Source organism: Pungitius pungitius, chromosome 5 (assembly GCF_949316345.1).
Source record: "Pungitius pungitius chromosome 5, fPunPun2.1, whole genome shotgun sequence".
Classification (NCBI taxonomy): Eukaryota; Metazoa; Chordata; class Actinopteri; order Perciformes; family Gasterosteidae; genus Pungitius; species Pungitius pungitius.
The window spans coordinates 15,560,212-15,581,262 of NC_084904.1; the positions used below are offsets into that span (position 1 = coordinate 15,560,212).

The window sequence follows — 21,051 nt, forward strand, 5'->3', positions numbered from 1 at the left end:
ACGTGCCTGTGCACATATTCACAGATGCCCAGCTCGTCACAGCTTCCCACAATAGGAAAACGTACTGCACACAAGCAGCTGTTTGCAGACTGTCGGAGCAATACTGACACCCAACACTGAATTAGCAGTATTATTTAAATGAAATATTAAGGCAATATTTCAGGAAGATTGTTTGTCCAAGAACCACTTCTGTAACCATGGAAATAATCTCTAATTGTGGGAAGTACATGTTCAACTCTGTTTTCACACGTGCCACTACACACAGTGAGCAATTGGCATACTTTTTTAAACCTTGGTTATCCAACTGGAGGTTGTTGGGGTTTCAAATTCAGTATATATTTAAAATTACTATCATTCCCAAAATCAAGAATAAATCAAATAAGTACGCTTAATGTAAAGATGCAAAATACATCATTGGTCAAGTATTCAGTGTTGATCGAGGAAATTAAACATGATTTTAGGTCGGATTAATAAAGCTGTAATTTACACAACATTTTCCTTTAGCATGAAACCTAAACTTCCATAATCACTAAGCAGCATTAATCATGGTGTATGTGTGCAATCTTGCATGTGTGTGTGCGCCTGGCGTCAACCTGAGATGGCCACACCCGGCCCCAAGTAGAAGCTAATGGCTGCAATTAAATAAGCTGACAGCACCAGAAATAGCTACTAACTTTTTCAAATTGAGTCTGGCTACATAAAATACCAGAGCAGTCTTTACCTCCGGGCCCTCTACTGAATATTTTACAACCTCGATTCCACTCCGTTCCTTTTTTCAATTTAATTTTTTTTTCAGAGGTTGACGTGTAGCCAGCTAAGGTCTGTCTCAACTGTTATTTAGAGACCCAACTGTGTGAGCTGCAAGGTCAAGCATAAGCAGAACCCTTAGGCCACCATCCCCTCCTAAGATGGAGTACTTTCATTTCACTCACTTGGGGGCTCGTATTTTCTTTCCATTTTATTGCTTTCTCTGAGCACTTTTCACAAAGACACATTCCACCTCCTCATACACACACGGGGCTCCTGTCCAAAAGAGAGCGAGGGGGGGGGGGGTCTGGATACTGTGCCACAGGGACAAGAATGCTGACATTGCTGTAACTCGGGACAAAAGTTGAAGATGAGAGTGGAGGGGGGGGGGGGAGAAAGAGAGCGTCTCAGTGAATAGGAGTTTTTAGGAGGCCTCAGCCGAGTCAAACCGAGGAGATCTAATCCCCGTTTTTGGGCATTACGTCAGGGAGTCTCGCAGAAGAACATTTCCTCACTCTCCAAAAATGCTGTGTCCGACATCCCCGCGGCTCTATATAATGCAAACATCAAACGCTTGTAACTGCACTGACCTTCCCCTCTACCTGAGAGACCCCTTGTTCCTTCTTAATACAGAAACCATGAACCAAAACACACACACACACACACACAGGTTCGAACTTATCTGCACCATTTGAGTTTCACCTCAAACAGATTATACTGAACCATGATCATACAGTAGCTGCTTTGTCATTGTGTTTTTTAATGTGAATATCTGTATTGATAACAGAAATGACAGGGATATACATTTTAAGACATCATCAAGAATGATGCACACATTGTGTATTTATGGATCAATGGATCATTTATGGCTACTTCAGGGCTATTTAAAAAAGTCAATACATTTGTTACAAGTATAATCAAAACACATTTTCAATTTCAAAGACCAACGCATGGTCAATGTTCCTACGCTTCAAACCATCACACTTTCTGCTCGTTTCGGTAGGTTTCAGTTTACTTACAGGAAAAGAATTGGGTCAGGCTGAGCTAATGCTTGTAACAATGTAGTTTTTATAATCAACACAATACTTTTTTGCCCATCTGCTCTCTACTAAAGTGAAGAAAAGTGCTTATTATGAGCGGAGCACCAGTTTGAAACAGCAGATTTTGGAGATTATCATATTAATTTACTTGCGAGAAAGTCAAATTATGTTTGAGCAGAAAAATACAAAAGAAAACAGCCAAGATGGCATTGAAAGTGGCTTCTAATAAATCACTCATCTCTATTCGATGTGTTGTTGCAGGTCCCTGGCGCAGTTTTGTCTTTTATTTGTTTGGATTGGTTTTATCAGGGCAGAGCTCTGGCTGACAAGAGTACGTTTTTGGCAATATGCATAAATCGACAATCACTCCCACTGCCGCACTGACTAATCAGGGCCAGTAATTGCTTCAGTGAGAGAAAACCGGGTTGGCTGGGCCATTGCCCAGAGGACATTGTTGCTCTACAACACTGGCTGTGCCTAACCTTTGACCTCAGCTCCTAACCATCAATTAGCATGCAGACATTTTCTGCATGCTAATGCGATGTAAAGGGTATCACCTCAGAATGCATATCAAAAAGGCCGAAAACAAACAAAACTCCAAGATCAACAGAATCCCAAGTTAAAAGTCTGCTCCAGAGGACGTCTTCTGCCTCTGAATGCAAATGCGCACACGTCCTTTGATTCGAGCCAGTGTGTCAGATGAGGGCAGTTGTGGAGAGGGTTGCCTTGGATTTGTAGCTCTCCCTTGTCACAACATATTTTTTTACCAAAGCGCTGCTGACATGATTCATGAGCCAGAGGACTTGATGTGGTGTTTGTGTGCAGGCCAGATGAAATCCCCTCAGTTTACTAATATAGGTTTCTGTGTTGGGTGTGCTTTAGCTGAGGAGCCACTTCACAATGCTGAGCTAGAAATAGGCCTTTCTGTAGCTAAATCAAACAGAGTCCAACCCTCCCCTACGCTTTGTCCCTGGAGACATTATTACGTAGTACACATATAATTCTACAGACAAGTTCAATAAACACATGCACATTCCTTTACTGCTTGGCTTTTTTGCTTCTCCGTCCCGTATCCGTCCTTCGTTTTGTAACTACCTTCAATAGTTCCCCCCCCTCTCTCCTTCCACCACCCTTTTCCAAGTACCTCTCTTTGCCTTGCTCCTTCTCCTTCATTAAAATGGACTTCCTAAAGCCTCCATTCGTCTTGCTGACAGCTCCACTATCGATCGGGCTGGAGAAAGGGCTGCAGTTGGAGAGCTTTAAATGGCTCTGGGGCCAGCCTGGATGGGGGCTGGGCCGGACTGAGGCCAGGAAGGAGGAGGGTGAGGGAGTGCCAGGTTCAGCAGCGGGAGACCTGCCCCGATGCAAACTCTAGTCACCTGTGGATAGCAGCTAGATCAGAATTCAACAACTGCACAATTAATTAATCACACAGGTTTAGAGCCAACACCTCACCTGGCCTCTTCAGGGCTACTTGCAGGCCCTCCTGTAAGTGAGAACTATCATGGGACAACTCAAACTCCTTTGGAAGAAAGAGGGGGAGGGGGGGGGGCTGTTTCAGTTAGCTACACTGACACACAATTCATTTAAGCCATGTGAACTAGCGCTACCCTGGCTGGCGCTTTTAATCGGGCTCCGTCCCTTATCGTAAACCATTATCTAGTGAGGATGAGTTGGCGCATTCTGTCTTCATCCCTCTCGCCGCGTGACATCAAACCCTTCTGCCAAGATTAATTATAGTACTTCTGATTTCCCAAATCATTAAATTCTCTCTATGTCCTGCGGTGCGGTAGAAACCCCCAGGAGCCAGTTGGACTCTCTCTCCTCCCTCTGATGAGCACTGTGCATGTCATCCATAACCATATAGTGCACCACAGCAGCGTGGCAGAGAGTGAAGGAGTCTCCTGTGACCATGTCACTGTTTATTTGTTATCTAATCTGTCCCTCTATATTGCCCTTGATTGGAGCAGCTTGGGAGTAGAAGATAGACTAGGTGTAATATTCAAGACAAATGACTCAACTTGCCAGCAGTGAGCAGTACAATCTACACACGCCACAGCAGGAATTAAGGTGTTGTTAGAGTAGCATTAGCGGCAGGGCTTATGAAGCTTGAGTATTGGCGCTTCGAACGGAAAATGTGTGCGTCCAAATAGCATCCAGAAAATCTAATACAATGAATATTTAACTGGGAATTGTGTCCATTCTCCTCAACGGCCTTTCTTAGGTGACACATCCTAAGAAAGAAGAAAAAAATAAGACGAATAAAGATTGGAAAAAAAGGGAGCGGAAAAGGAGGTGTGTGAATGCGGTGGGATGGAAGAGAAGTAAAGAATGGAAGCGGAGGTGATGTGTAAGGGCCGAGGGAAGGAGAAATGGAGCATGGGGCACTGAGGAAGGAGAGGGGGGAGGTAGCAGGAAGGCACAGAGCAGTAGTCGATGTTACAGCAATCATTCATCTCTCTGACAGCCTTCCAAATGCTCCACTGGGGGAGACACAACAGTGCGTCACCTCCAATGCAGCAAATGCACACGCACAGTACATGTGCATACACACACAGAGGAATTCCATGTCCATGAACCTCTGTTTTGACTGTGCGTGCATGCGCAGAATTCCACGATCTGGGTCAATTGTATGTTGCCGGAATTGGAAGGTCAGTGCATACACCATTACACGGCAACTAGTACAAATCACAGCCACAGGCGTCGGTTAGACGTTCACAGATGCTGTCTCTCACATGCACACTGTGAGCATATCAACAGATGTCTGTGTATGTTCGTGCTTTAACAATCAAATCAAGAGCAACACATCTCAAGGTTACGTCAAATAGAGCCAGGCGATAATTTACAACAACAATTTATCGTCTTTCAATGGACTCCCACTGTACTGAAACCACATATTGATTACAATCATTGTGGCTCAGAACAACTTGTTAAAAAATGGATAAAGAACTCTGCTACAGAGTATAGTTAAATAAAACTGTCATTTGTTTTGGTTATTATTTTGCATGCATTTAAACATAGTAACTGTAAAAAATATCTTCTATAGAATTTAACCTGAAACTGTTCTGTTCATTTTGCATTAAAGCTCTTGATAAAAACAGCAAAATACTCTGTCTTTAGTTTGTAAAAACACAAGTATTTACTTCACATATGTAAACAAAAAGTGGCTTTCCCATGTGGTTATTTTATATATACACTATTATTTGATTGATTGATATTTAACATAATGAGGATATGAAATTATCTGTATCTAGATTAAAGCTCTAGGCCATATTGACCTACACTGAACCTTTGAGGTGTAAAATCATCTGACATTTTACTATCTCACAAGCTTATGAAAGAATGCTTTAAAAAAAAAAAAGAAGATAAACATGAACAGCACATTGGAATATGGGAACACAGATGTGTGCTCCCTTTAACACACATACGCACACAAATACTTGTTTCCCAGTTGTGGTCATGGCCCATTGGCTGATGCTTGCCGTCCATCTCTCATGATTCATGGCTAAGCGAGCTGCTGTAGAGCAGTTCCAAACCACTGGACCGAGAAGAGCCTGTGTGTCATTAAGGCACAGCGGGCCGGCCCTGCTGTTACAGCCGCTGTGCAACGGCCAGCTACGGCCCTCCTCCTCCAGTACACCGGTAGGTTACTATGTATTTACTAGCAAAGTAACATCAACAGCTGATTGCACTCATATAGGTTGCCCTGTGAAATGTAATCAGGGAACGGAAGAAGGGTCGCTTGTATATAGCTGGACACCTCCCTCTTTGTGCCGCAACCCAGCAACAGAGCTAAATGAACCCCTCTAATCATCCTCTAATCCTCCCCCTTAATCAGCAAATGCAGTGGAGGCTAAAGAAAGAAGACATGGGTTCCAAGCCCTCTATCAGCATGGGCCCCAAGAAAGGCGTTGGAGGCACACGTCCATACCCTAATGACTCCTTAATGATCCCCTCCTCTGCTAGAGTGCTGACAAACATTGGCAAACCCCAACCCCGACAAGAGGAACACCCACACTTTCCCTCTTCCTCAACCCTCATTTAGAAGATCATCTTTCAGCCTTCCGCCTCATTATACAAGCCGGTGTCCAGCAGAATCCATAACGCCTCAAAATAGTAGCAATATTAACAGCCGTGATGAAACTGTCCGTGTCACTCTTACAGTGAGGTTCACTAAATTCCGTTTGACGGATGGAGGCAGAGGAGCATGGATCATTTAAAAAAGAAGACGCTACGGTTATGGGCGGGAGGAGACAGAAGAACTGTGGAGCCTATGGAGACATCCTTTGTATTTTTTTTCCCCCCTCTTACCCCTAATCGTGATTTCCATTTCAACTTGGGGTCGGGGGGAGTCTGCAGCGGAGCCTCTTTTTAACATCACACAAGGCGTAATTACAGAGTACGCCACTGCCAGCTCGCCTCAGTTTCTCCTAAATACTCACACCCCAAAATTAGGGGTTACCTCCTTCTAGTTAAACCTACCATTTAAGATGAAAACGTCACAGACAAACAGAGGGGACGGTAAAAGTTTGGAGAGGAAAGAGCAAGTTTAACAGCTTTGTTTTGACCATGAGAGGTCCTTTGTTAAAGGTGGTACTCGCAGTCAGACGAGGCCAGGTGTGCAAGCCGGGACACAAAGACTATGCGGTGTATTCATTTTCTATCTGCAGTATGTAGGACAGCTGAAAATCTGCGACGGATGTTTCCAAAAGGTAGCAAGCTAAAGAAAAAACACTTCACACTAGCTGATGACCTCACAGGTTTGGACCGCAGCTTCCAGTCCCGGTCACGGATGACTGAGGACTCACTCTTTGAACCCAGCTCCAGCTCGTCCCTCTTTTCTGTTCCTTTTTTTTCCTCTTTTACAGCTCGGTGAAGGCAGATTATAGAAATCATTCTGGTCGGACCCAGGAGGATTAGCTTGTGTCACGGAGTCTGCTGGTCAGCTATAGGCAAGTTCCCAAAACTGAAACTGCCTTATTTTGCTGCGCTGTATAAAGCCACAACAAAGGGTTTCTTCCCTGGTAATTAGAAGAAGAAATGAGATCCTGTACATGGCTTCTTTACTGATCATTTATGGACCCGGTGACTGTACTTGATTTATAGACAACTGTTTCTGCTCCTTCATCACACACGGACCACTGTTCACCCTGAGGCCGTAGTGTTGTGATAAACCAGGGCTTTGAGCTACACTACCGGGATTGGTGGAAGTATCGGTAAGTATTAGCAGACACACACATGAGGTAGATGTTGCTTAGTGACAAACAGTGCATTGCATTACTACATGTAAGGGACTAACTAATAATTCCCTAAATGATAATTCCATTAAAAAAAATCAATCCTTGTGGTTGGAAAAGCTTGAGCGGTCACAAAAAATGAAACAACGCATAGATAAATGCTGTCCATGTACTTCTTTTTCCTCTATTTTTACAAAGTGTATGTAATTGGTAACATAGCAACAACACCACAACAAAGTCCTCTGTGGCACAAAACAATGAGATGATTAGACAGGTTGAAAACAAGCAAGCTTCAGTCGGATTATCTAAACATTTTAATTTAGAGGTAAAGTGATCTTAATTGGGCACACACACACACACATACACAGAATAATTCTAACAAGATGAAGACTTAATTAAATTGGGTCCGTCATCTTTCAAGATTTTCATCCCCACAATCAAAACCTGAAGCTAAACGGAATCAAAACCCACATCCCTCTTCATATCAAAGACACATGGCCCACCAGGTCCTTCTATCCCATCAAACATTACACTACGCAAATGATTTCAATACATTGCTCCGTGTCTGCATGGCACCCTCAATACACGTATTACTATTCGCATACTGTGTGGCACATATCCCTTTCTCACTGAGGATTGGAATCAATGCCCCTTCTTCACTTCACCGACTTCTCTCCAGCACTGGAAGTCCGCCTCAGAATCAACACCCTGTCCCCAGCCTCTAGGAAGTGACCTCAGCTTCAGAGAGGCCAGATAAAACGTCCACATCAGAAACAAAAACATCAGGCCGGCCGTAATGAGCTATGCGCTATGCGGGCTCCAAGTGTGTTCTGAGGGAGACCAGGTGGTGTTGCACACATATGACTCTGATTAGGGGGCCTTCAGAGGAACAAGACGGGGCTGTTTTTTTTTTTTAGGAAGGACTGGGACGTTACTACAGTATGTGATGCAACTAATAAAAGGTGTTCAATGACATCCACTGCGCCCCAGGACACTCTGGCACACACGAGTGGCACATTTGCCATTTGTGTGCAAGCAATGTTTTCCTCCAAGAAGCAGCATGGGAGCAGCATGGGCCTCAGTGGCTGAAACCCATGGTCCACATTGGATAACAGCAGCTTGATACTGATAACTTACTGCTCGGCCTTTAAAAATCATTAGGAGCTGATTCGTACGAGTCTGTACATTTGATATAGTATCATTTCGATCTCTAACTTCATTACATAAATAAGCTCTTTTGGCACTGGTGCTCTGCACATATCCTCAAACTGTGGGAGGAAAAGATGACATGGGGACCTCTGGCCTCATTCTTCAACCTCAAGTTTCATCCTGGTGCATTGTGTTACATTTGACTGGACTGTTTAAATGTCTCCTGATATCAGGGAACACAAACAAACAGGCCTGCCGGCCTGGTGGGGAGGATAAGGTATGAAGGGGAAACCGAGGCCATTCTTCTCCTTGTGGGACGGGAATTGTGTTGGAACGAGCACCTCTCCCCCCCCCTCCCTCCCCCCCACCACCACCACCACCACAATGACCTGGTTGGCAGGAGACCGAAGCATGGGACAGAGTGAGGAGAGTAAGAGGTGCACCAAACGGAGGAAAAGTGTTACAATCTGTCAAATTCTCCTCCGTCTCCTTCATTTTCTCATCGCCCTCCCACTCTCCATAGCCCATATTCAAATTAACTTAATGTGCAAATTATATTCCAAAACCTCCGTATGTTACAAAGCCCCAGACTTACTGCTACATGGAGGAGATAATCATCTGCATCATAGCTGCATAAATGGTTTGCATTGATAATAAGGGGAACCAGCTGCTGAGGCCATCCAGTTGGCCCTTCCTACAACTGCATCCCTCTGTCTCCTCCCAATCACCTTCATCTGCTCTTCGCAAACCAACCACGCTTTTCAATAGACAAAGAGCAGCGGCATCTCGGTGTCCTTCAGACTTCACCTTGAGATACCCTCTAAAACCCCAGGACAGAGAAACGCGGTGCCCAGCGCAATCCCAGGCCTGCAGAATGATAAGAGACTCAGAGAATTAAATAGTTTTTAACCTCAATCCAACCGTCCCCTGCCCATCCATTCACAGAGTGCTGAGACTGCTTTCAGGGGGCTGCTTCTTACCTCTCTGTCCTTTAGCTTCATGGCCAGAACCAGCTGGTTGCGATGGTTGGTAAGCGCTTCTCGGTAGTTTCCTTTGGAGAAGAATGCCGAGCCCAGGTTCCCGTGAGCACGGCATTCCCCTGTTTGGTCACCTAAAGAGGAAAGGGAGATGAGAAGAGAGTACAGCCAAGGTGATCATAAAGCAACCGTTGTTTATGTCACATCATCCCAACGGCACTTTTGAACAGTGATGCGATGAACCCGATCCATGCCACTGTGCCCTTAGAAGGGAAAGTGGCCGCTGTAAGTCCTCCACAGTAGAGGCGCTCCGGTGACAGCTGGTAGTGTTGATCTCAATGCTCCAGAGGGTGTGGGGGGGAGGGGGGGCTTATTATTTCTTCCTGACAGAGAGGCCCCACAGACAGGGACAAAGTAAAGTGAAAGTCTCTGCGCTCCACCTGAGAACCACGGCTCCTTATCTCCAGCTGCTCTACCCAGCCATGTGTCAAACTGTGTGGGGGTGAGAAGACTGGAGCCAGTCTGTGCAGCTCTATGATTTGTCATTTTTTTCCCCCTCCTACATCACGAGTATTTTTTCCTTTCCTTAGCCTTTCTGTGAAGGCCTCCCGCCTCTGCCTAGATTAACACCCACGCAGGATATTCACGCTTGTAGTTAGTGATATCCATTCTTGATAAGGAAATGGATTAATTCCTGCCAATTTCTAGCACGACAGTAAAGTTCATCCTGCGGGGAACAGAAATGTCTGTATAAAATGTCAGCAATCCATCTAAATGTTGGGCTTTCACTGGCTATAAATAATTGGCAACAAATTAAAAATGTATCGATTGATTGTGTGGTTTATTCATCATTCGTAATTAATCCTTCTTTGCCGCTTACCTAAGGTTTTGGCCACCTCCAAGTCCTGCTGCATGTAGCCAGTGCTCTTCTCCGTGTTGCCCAAGGACCAGTGGGCGCTGCTGAGGGCCGAGAAGACTGAACCACGGAGCTTGAGGCTGCACGTGCCGATTTTCAAAGCGGCCTCCAGCACCACGACGGAGGCCGTGTGGTGGCTCGCGGTCAGCAGCTCCTGGCCAATCACAGACACCACCACAAAGGGACTTTTGTCCAGCTTCATCTTTTGCAGCTGCTGATAGGTGGGCTCCAGAGACTCTGCAGGTAGGACAAGAGTAAGACTGATTAGAAAACAGGCTCCTAAATACGCCAAATAACACGGGGCAACTCACAACAATGTGCAACGTTGATTGCAATAATTGTGTTACTACATGTTTATCAACTCTAGTGAACTTGACTCTTCCTGATTTTCCTCGAAGCAGTGGATGTGTTTTGTCTGGCCGGGCCGCCTGCAGCTTGGCTGAGTGATGGTTTTCACTGAGAGTTTGACAATAAATCAACATGAACCATTTTTTATTTTCCCTCCACTCTGACTGTGGTAATCTCGGGCAATTTCCAGCAGCAGTTTAGAACATTGTTGGCAACTGTCTTTACAAATAGCACAGCAAAATTACACTTCTGCCTTCTCTTTGTGTCAGTTGATATGGTGGTTTGAGACGAACACAGTGAGGGAAGAGTGAGTTTGGAGAACGACTTTAAAGAGTGATGGGGAAACTAATGCAGCTAATGTACAACAGTAGCAGCAACAGAGGAATGCAGCGCAAAGGAGACACACACAAGGTGACCTTTGAAGAGGCTGAAAATGCACACAATGACATAAATCAATGGTGGGTCGCGCGGGAATTGTGATCCCTGAGCCCCTCCAGATTACAAAGCCCTCTGGAAGACACCAGCATCGAACAACAGGAAGGGGGGGCAAGGGCGGCAGGCCCACGTGTGTGTGCGCGTGTGTGTTTGCTTTCATGTATCAGAGGGCATCTTGGGGATGCTTAATTCTCATGACCCGGTATCTGAAAATATTTTGAACAGGCTTGCTGGTAATTAGGTAAAAGCAGTGTAAAGAAAGTGTCCATGCATGGAACTTCTGTGCCTGTACAAAATGTGTAGCTGCGTGTGTAGTCTAATGCAAGCTTCCATAAACCATACCTTCATTTGTTTAGACACACATTTAGGCACAATTGAATAGTTACAATACTTCTTGGAGAAACAACGGATGCTAATTCAACACACAAAAGGGCAAGCACACACGCACAATATCAGATGCTTCCCCCCCACAAGCACTCAACAGCATAACTGATGATGCATTTTCAAGAGAATAGCTTCTGTTCCAGCAGTTGGCAGAATGTCGTGCTTGTGGAGTCACTGCGTGCATATTATATCCATTCATAGCTTGTAATTGCCTTCAGACTGACACCGAGAGCGGCGTCATGAATCACACGCGGAGAGAATCCTTTTTAAAAAGGTGTCATGGCTGCTGCATTCATAAACAGGTAGTTATGACAACATCAGCGTGTGTTGTTTCACAGGGACACACACACACACACACACACACACAAGTGCTAGAGCTAAGTTATTTACTGAGGCACGTATGAAGATATGAAGCGAGAATAGCGACCTCTGCCTCATTGCCTCAAATGTAACGTATCTGGTAACGTAAGAGAGGCTTTTAAAGGGTGCGTTCGCGGCTTACTGTAATGACAGGACAAAACGGACATGCACATGGACAAAAAATACGATACGCAATGCTCCAAATAGTGACTCAAACTAACATCTTGTTTGAATATAAAAATATGCTAATGCTGTATCCCACCTGTGTTTCAGTTATTTGTCTGACTTCCCCTCTCTCCATTTCCACTGAGGATGTACTTTCAAAAATAAGTCAAAGAATTTTCCCTACATCGTTCATAGCGCATTTTCTTAAAACTTTTCTGCAGCGGATTTAGTGGTGTATGAATATTTATGGCAGTAGGATGGTGGTATAATCTCAAAATAAACTAGAATACTTGTTTTGATTGTCATGAAGGAACATTGTGGCTCATGTGGTGAATGGCATAAACTATATTAGGCTTTGGCTACCAAAGCTTTCTTTGTAGTGGGGATTTTATGTTGAGATTTTTGTTGACAACAAGAAAAATATAAAATGAACTTCTTATCCTTTAAGTGATGATGTGATAATCGATTGAAAACAGTCTCCTCTCGCTTGTCGTCTCCAGGGAGGTCAGATGTGGGAACAGCCCCTTTGGGCTTGTGTTACTTGAAAATCAAAAGCAATTTGCTCAAAAAGGTTCCTCAACAGATGCTCACGAACACAGCTTTTCAATGCTATAGTTGAGGATAAATGTTTTTAATGGTAAATTATGCAGCCTTGATGCTGTAGGCTTTAGGCTTTATTCTGAGGGATCTTTCAGTGAAGAATTACCCCCCATAGTTGGCCTATGTGGAAAGAAATCCAATAATTAACAAAAAATTGAGTGGAAGAATCACTTTAGTGATTACATACATTATCAAAGAGAGCTTCCAATACATGTGAACCATGTGAGGTTGATTTCCCACAGCGCGTTCTACAATACAGATTACTGACTATGCTGACATAGATTGGGGGAATTGCTGACGGGAAGTAGCAGACGAGGAGAGACCAGAGGAGGGAGGTGATGTTGCACTAGTTTTTCACTCTTGTAAGAGCCTTTTGATGTGGGGAAGTACAGTATGAATCACATGGGAGCACAACAGTTACTTGACTGGAATAATGAGATGAAACCTTGATGCATGCGAGGATAAGTGGGAGTGTGTGTGTGTGTCAGGGAGAAAGGGTTGAATTGCATATGACACTAAGAATCGGAGCATTATGCATGTAATATCAACTTTACTGCAGAAACCAAATAAAGCTTTGATGAATTCACTACACACCGTGTCCTTGAAGACATACGCCTTCATATTATTCTCGGAGGTTCATTATTTGTCTTCCTCTATCTTGATTAAGTTATTTTCTTATTGGATATGGATGTTTTCGGCTGGATCTCTTTACTCTGTGGCAGAAAATAAACAGAAAGGTGCTTTTGGGAGGACTCCAAGCCTCAGTGTGCCCAAATGTGGTTAGATAAATGACTAACACTACAATCACAGCTAGATACAATCAGCTATTTCTCAGCAACGGGGCAGCAACATTGAGTCATACGCAGATGGGGAAAAATGTGATGTTTGCAGAACAGCTATAAAAGATTTAAGGTATTACAAATGGATTACACGTGTAATTAAAAGGTTGTTAAAGCTCAAAAAAAGAAGGTGGAAAACCAGCTGAGTTGCATTGATTTTATGAACAGGGGTCTTATCGTTACATGAAAATGTGTATACATTTGTGGCTGGACATGATGAACCGCAATTAAAAAGAGGATGGGTGAAGTAATCGACAAGACGTACCCTGTGCCGAGTGTGCTACTGAACGCGGTGGCAAACAACGACTGGCAGGAACGTGGTCGCTCTCTTCCCCTTCGAGGGAAAGAAAGCAACACACGCCTACCTTTCACTTATCGGGCGACTTTGGCTGAGTAACACGGATTCTCCTCCCTGTTTGCTGGCGCAACATTGGTTACCGTCCCACTGTGCCAGGAGCCCCTCTGTGAGGATCATCATTGCTCTAAATCCTTTGACCTAGCTACCTCTCCTCAGCACACCTTGGATTAGGTCTTCCACTGGTTACCTGGCACTGCAGGAAATAGGGTAAACAATTAAGAGATTAAGTGGCTTGGGCTGAACGTTATTCTTCCCCCACAGAGAAAACCCATTCTGGTCCATAATGCTGAGGTCTGGGCTAGCACCCAAAACCATTTTTCTTGTTTTGGCTCCAGTGAGAGTCTTATACACTCAGTGTTGCTCAGATGGGCTCTCTCATTCTTTATTCTCTTAGCGATTTTTTTTCTTCTGCATTTGCACACAAATATTCAGAAGAGCACTGTATTCAATCAAAGAAAAACAGAATCTCTTACTGAACAAAGCCCTTCAGAGCTGCTGATATCGTTGTACACTTAGTACATTTTGGATTATAAAGCAAGGCCACGTTTATTCAAAAGCGCCGTTATCAGAACACTTTGAAACAGAGTGGAGGACAAAGTGAGACTGCAAGATGACTCAGTCTATTTTCTTAGTCGTCCCCGTGCAGATGTGAGGAATATTAAATCCTCTGCAGTAGTCTTCTGAGGTAAAAGTGTTGCCAACTTTGTTTTGATTCTCATGAGTTTGGCCCACAGTGATTGCTCAAGGTTACATTACATGTCATTTAGCCGACGCTTTTAACCAAAGCGACTTACATTGCATTATAACCCATGCGTTACATTTTGTCTGGGGAGCAATTAGGGGTTGGGCGTCTTGCTCAGGGACACTTCGACATGGCACATGGGGCAGCCGGGATTCAAACCGCCAGCCTTGCGGCTCCCAGCGCACCACGCTACTCCATGTGCCACCATCGCCCCCTGGTTCACTGCACTTGGCTGATAATACAGATGATCATTTGTAAGAGGAAGAACACATTTAGTAACAATCTTGGCTTGAATGTGCTGCTTATGAATCCACTCAGCTTTAGAAAAAGGGCTTTCACAGGGGCAGACCCGGACAATGGCATTAGTGTTGGATGCTCATTAAGATAACGGGCTATCTGTGCGTGTGATCAGCCCGTCGGACAAGTAGATATGCTGAGGCTGCAGGCCTCACAGTCCAGAGGTAAGTACTTGACACCAGCAGTCACTCACAAAGACATAAAGACAGACAGAGAGACGGATGGCCTGCCAGCCAGATGGGTGAAGAAGAAAAAAGAAAAAACTGACAGGTAAAGTCACCTCAACATGCGTGTTGACGGACACTGTGAGCACTATTTCACAGAAGGCTGTATGGGGACGAAAAGAAAATGTGGAAGTGGTGAAGAAAATAAACAGTGACATGCAGACACATGAACATGCCGTCTAGACACACACACACACACACAAACACTCACACACACACAACTACAATCATATTCAGCTACTAAATGTCTTACCTCGTAACGGAGACTTCATTGCGGCTTCTATCATGCCCACCAGGAGCTGAAGGCTCTTGGGGTCTTGGGCCAGCCCGGAGGCGAAGGCGGCCAGTGCGTCGGCATGGCGACCAAGGTACTGAAGGGCAACACCCTGTCGGAAGTATGCCTGCAGAAGGAGAGAAGCAAAGAGTCATCGGGGATCCAGTGTAGTGACGCAGCATGGGTCTTTTTTTATACAAACACGTTACAAGACACACTCATTTCATGCCATTTGCAATTGTTCCACCGGAGCAGTTTCAGCTCTCTCCCTTCGCTGTATTCCCGTAACAAAGTGATAACTGGGGTTTGTGTACATATTAATTGGATTAAAAGTTTTACATAAATGCACATGTGGCTGGCTGGCTTCTCAGAAGCAACTGTAATTTCACTCTTCAGTAATGTGTATTCTACTTGCTGTGGGAGTGAAGTGCACACAAGAGGAGTAGCGACACTTCTCTTGGGCTGTGTAAGAATAAAAGCCAAGAGAGAGTAAAAGAAAAAGGAGAATAAGAGAGAGCTACTTCGTCAAGTCGGTCTGTAGCGCAATAAAAGAATACCCGTGAATACTTCAGATTGTGCATTGCCTTTGTCTGGGCTCAGTTGTAAAATAATCACACAACTGACCGGAATTTTTGCCACATTTTTCCATCAGATGTGTCATGTTTTGGATTTGAGAGTCGCTCTTCAAGCAGAGAGAAATTAACTGCATTTGTCACCCAGTCTGTTATTCAAAGAGCTGAGAGAGTCACATTGTTGTGGAGTAGAATAATTCAACCCGACTGAGATGTAACTGCATGTGACTGCTGACATACAGTATCTCTCTGAGAGAGGCTGAAATGTTTGGAACATCCCTCAGATTGAAAAACTAAAACAGACGTTGTCTCTGGAATCCAAAGCTTCATCAATAAGTGTGAGGGGCTTTTTTTTCCCCTTCATATTGTCTGTTAGGACTACGCAGCGAAAAGAGATATGTTATCCAAGCAATGTTTTTGTTTGAGGCCTGATCATAAGATAATCCTGCTGAGTTGTTAAACCTGACTCTGGTCCAGTCTAATAACGGCAGCAAAGAGAGAAGGAACTAGATCCAGGTCAAAATTCACCAAACCACTAACTCGCCCCAAGAGAATGCAAACTGCCTCAGAGTAGACATCAGAGAAGCATCATTATAGCAGCATAGCAAGAGGGGCGGGGGGGGGGGGGGGGGGGGGGGGCGTGGCTCAGTGAGGGAGGAGGTGACCAAAACCGTTTGGTCACCTCCTCCCTCACTGAGCCACTCCACTTACAGCCTCCAAAGTGACACCAAGGCTAATTTGCCATTATCATCTAAGAGGCCTTTTCATTAGTCCTCCAACGCTTCTCTGTTAGCACTGCTAGGAAGGCAAAAAAGGCAGGGAGGATTAAAGAAAATGAGACATGACACCGAATTTAGAGAGACCAATAATTAATTTTGCTTCTGTCCGCGGCACCCCCCCCCCCCTGACTACCAATCTCTCTCCAGACCTGCAGCCCTCCTCAACATCTCGACCTCCCTTCGCTTGCAACACAACTCCATTGAAAAAGGACAGAGATTAGATTCAAAGCATTAACCTTTGTTCTAACACTGTTATTATAAGAGGGGAGCGCAGGCCAGGGTCTCCGCTCAATATTAATTGCATCTAGTGGCGATGGAGTTTGGGCAGAACGCATTGGGGAGAGTGGGGGGCCCACAAACGTTTTGCCTGGGGGAACAAAAGACATTTAAAAGCATTTCTCCCTTTGATTAGATTTGGCCTCCTATATGACTGCTCGCCCGGAGACCTTCCTTTCATTCGCAAGAGCGGTACGCCAAGCCTAAGACAACCAAAAAAAGATGAATCACATGAGGCTTGTTTCAAACAAAAAAGGTTGTCTTCTTTAATCATTTCATTTAAACCGATGATGTCCTTCATGCGGCTGAAAGACGAGACCTCTGCAGCAACCGTTACAAGAATGCGAACACAAGCACGAGAATGAACGCATGAACGACAGAGCAATGTTGAAATTTAGGAGCAAGAAAAAAAAAAAGAAATCTATAATGCCGTTCGGCACATTGATTCTGCCATTTAGCCTTCAAAACACATCATAGCTGCAAGAACACATACACACACACACACACACACACACAATATAACCTTAGCCTTCGCATAACCAGTGATGCTCATTAAACAAGGGGCTCACTTGAATTTGCATCACAGTTACTGAATGCTAGCGTGGGGGAGCAAATAGTGCACAAGAGGACAAAGCTGCAGATGTAACACCCAGAGGTTGGCTACGCTTTGGCATATGGCATTATGTGAGACAACATTTTCCTAATTCACGCTTGATGGGATATTTCCTAAAAACACAGCAGCATCTGCTTAGAGCTGCTGCTACAGTGATTAGCACAGACAGAGGAAGATAAGCAGAGTAGAGGGAGAGAGAGACAGAGATAGGGAAAGAGAGAGCACTACAAGTAAAGAGAGGGATCCACGGATTAACTTTTCCCCGTCTACATACAGCATTACACGCACAACAGAATGCTGCGAGTCAGTGCTTATTCTCCGCCAAAAGCCGTGTCCCTTAACAGGATGGCTCCTCCGACGGCAAAGTTCACACTAACCAGGTCCCTCTGATATCGGACTCATCTTGTCCACATGATACCCACAAACCAATACTTCTAATAATGCCTTTGCTTAAAATTCAATTTGGGGTAAATCATCGACCCGCACGGCTTCTTCGCCTCATCTGTTAAATGAAGCGATGTGCTGATGCAACAGAAGAGCGAATCGAGGTGTGTCGTTTTCACCCGCGGCTAAATCCTGGGAGTGCTGATGTGCGCGTTAGTACACATGTGTTTGTGCGTGAGTTTGTGAGAAAGAGAGAGAGGGAGAGAATAAGAGAGGCTTGAAAACATACAAATAAAAGAGAATAAAAGCTTTTGTTTCTCGAACATTTTAATATTTCATGAATACTTGTTTGATGTAGTTTTAAATATTCATGTTTTTATGCTTTGGAGGAAGAGGAAAATTATGCAAAAAAAGAAAAAAAGTTATTCACTCTGGTGGTACGCTGTGCTACACGCTGCAGGATCCAACATTCTCCGCACACATGTGCTCATACAACCTTGAGCATGTAGTGAAATGTGATTCCTTACTCTTTAACAAGACACTTTCAAGGAAACATGGACAATTGTCTTTCAGAGTGAGCTCTGTTGTGCACAATAAGGCTCACAGTCGGAGCAGCTGGGCAGGAAGTTGACCAGATTAAGATTGGGAGTTGGGTACAAGACCAGCTGTTACAGGCTCCTTTCCCATTAGCAGATTAATACCTCAACATATGTCCTTGCCTCCTTCTTAGGCTCCTCGTCAAAGCCCTCTAACCCCAGAGGTGTCATCTGCCCCATGAGAGCATGACTATGTTTGAGCTGGTCTATCCTTGTTATAAATATATGCCTTACAGGGTCAAATGAACTGAATAAAAACACATTTTGTTCAGCCGTGCTGAATGGGTATGAACGACTGGTGCATGGGTTGGTTTGGCATGAAGGTCAAACTTCTGTCGGGTTACTTATGTAAAATAAGCGAGACAAAAAAAATGCCTGCTCACAAAGATGTGAAACAAACTTTCCTGGTCAATAGGTTGGTGCATATGCTTCCTACATTTAAGTTGAATGTTAAGGACACTTAAGGATTGCCAAAAATACCGACTCTCCTCCTTAATCCGCCATTTTCAGCGAGAAATAAAATAGTAGAATGCTGTGCCAGGTGGAGCTGGAAACCAGCCGATGTATGGGCAGAAGCTGTTTCCTGCTACACTTTCATAGTTGTTCAAATCTCAACCCTAATGACGTCTTTCTAAACCAACGGCATAACTCCTCCCAACGAGGCAGGCCGCCTGCCGCTGAACCGACTGCTCCAGCTGTGCTCCAAGGGCCCACGGACTTGTGCGGCTCGCTATGCACTGATCGGTAATAACAGAGATGCTCTCACATGAGGGAATCAATAGAACCCGCCTAAGCTCCGTTCAGATCGGGCCACACCCTTTACAACTGGGGCGTGTTTCCGATACGTCTGCCCAGCCGGGTTCTGATCACCCACAGGGCAGCTGGGGCCACTGCGACACTCTCAGCAGAACTCCCGCTGCCGCCATGAAGGAACCCAAATGAGACCATCAAACAGGGACAGCAGGCTGCAAATTACTCTGAACACACACACACACACATATATATACAAACTGAAGAAAGATACATCAATAAGTCGTCAAGAAAGCCACCCATCAGGCTCAAACAAACATGAATTACATGAAAACAGCTTTCCACACAGACAAGGACACTCAAATCAGATTAACACTAATGGTGTGACAGGGACAAAGGGATTGCTGCCTTTCTTCCCTCGGTTTCTTGGCTCTCTAACTATAGGTGTTGTTGCCTGGTTTCCAATGTGACCTAGAAATGTCATGTGTCGACCGGAGTTTGAGGCATGTTGCCTTCCGCCATCCCTCGGAAATCTCTCACGCCACACGTTCAAGGTGACAGAGTCGATTCGCAGGGTACACAAAATGTCAACTGCTTAATTTAATATCCAGGGATTACTGGTGGCCATGACAAATTAGCTGTAGAACTGCAGAAAAAAAGTGGAATGGAATGATTGGTGCTTTGGGCTTTCTGCCCTTCAACTTGACAATCTGAAAGCCGCAGTACAGCACAATGTAGCCTGCACTTAATTAAATCTATTTAGATGCCATAGTCACGGAGTTTCTACCCTCTTCCTAAGCCTCACTGCAGGTACACATCTCTTTCCCACAGGACCTAAAAGGTCTGAGGTCAACCTTCAGGGGCTGAAGTAGGGGCATTACATCCATTACCTTGGGCCAGACATTAAACTCTGGCCTCGAGGTCACTGGGATGGAATCATGACACAGTTGTCTGTCTATTACCATCTCCCAAATCTAATAAGACCAAACCCTAAATCAGCAAACACCGCTGACCTGCATCGATCACGTGTGTATTCATCTCCGTGCATGCATCATGTTTGTGTAGAAAAACAGTGACAGGCACATTTTTCCTCACGTGGATTGAAACATGTCTGCATTAGTCCAGTAAATCCACGAGAAATATGGAATTTTTTGAATTATGTTCCGTCCACTATTCTAACCGGAGAGCTTTAAGTGGAGCAACCCTGTCCACGGTGGTTTTATGACTGAGACACACCAAAGGTGTGTGTTATGCACTTACGCAAGTCAAATTAAAGCCCCTTATAATGTGCATGTAGGTAGATGCAGTAAAATATTTATGATCCATTGATGTATACCTCCCTAAGGGCAGTGTAGACTCTGGTGATTGCTATTCCATCCAGTCCTTAATTAGCCCATTAGATTAGCTGGCTTTAATGAGAACAAATTAAAAATGATCTTTCTTTGTGGAGCTGGCAATTAAAGGGTAAATGTTTCATTATTCAGAGAGTGGAAACAATAAGACCCAGGTACAATCCAGAACGCCTGGCAGAGACTTCAGCACGAGAGACGTTGTGGTTGTAGTCTCTCCCGGCTGCGAGGCATCGATTAGCAGCCTCACATTCAACTGGCAGCCCGCACCGGACTCCAGATTGGAAAAGGTCACAGTCAGGTATGTGAAATCAATGCGGAGCACTGTGCATTCACTGAGTCTTGTATTATCTGGATGGGGGATTGTTTAATTTTTTTTTCTTCTAAACAATTACCAAAAGACAAAGAAGTTTCCAAAAGAAGGGCTTGTGATTCGCGAGGGGTGCCATGCGGTGAGCATCCATTGTGACAGTCGCAGTGAAATAGGGTATAGCTATTTCATCACAAACAGATTAAACAACACAATGGCAGCAAGCTGTGGGGTTGTGCAGGTACATGCTGTCACAATACGCTGTTTTGCAGAGGGAATTCAATTTTCTTTCCGCTATGTTCATGTCCACAATAACTGAGGGGTTTCAAC

The 21,051-nt window shown here is 44.6% G+C and overlaps 1 protein-coding gene across 3 annotated transcripts in view; it reads right to left on the reverse strand.

Moving 5' to 3' along the window:
* LOC119224538 (tetratricopeptide repeat protein 28-like) overlaps positions 1-21,051 on the reverse strand; it is a 140,461-nt gene that overhangs the window by 43,009 nt on the left and 76,401 nt on the right. For all 3 annotated transcript variants that reach the window (XM_037481588.2, XM_037481587.2, XM_037481589.2), the window contains 3 exons: positions 15,072-15,219; positions 10,031-10,303; positions 9,154-9,284 (listed from right to left, as the gene is read on the reverse strand). In XM_037481588.2, the coding sequence (XP_037337485.2) occupies positions 9,154-9,284; positions 10,031-10,303; positions 15,072-15,219 (552 nt within the window). The remainder of the gene's footprint in view (positions 1-9,153; positions 9,285-10,030; positions 10,304-15,071; positions 15,220-21,051) is intronic.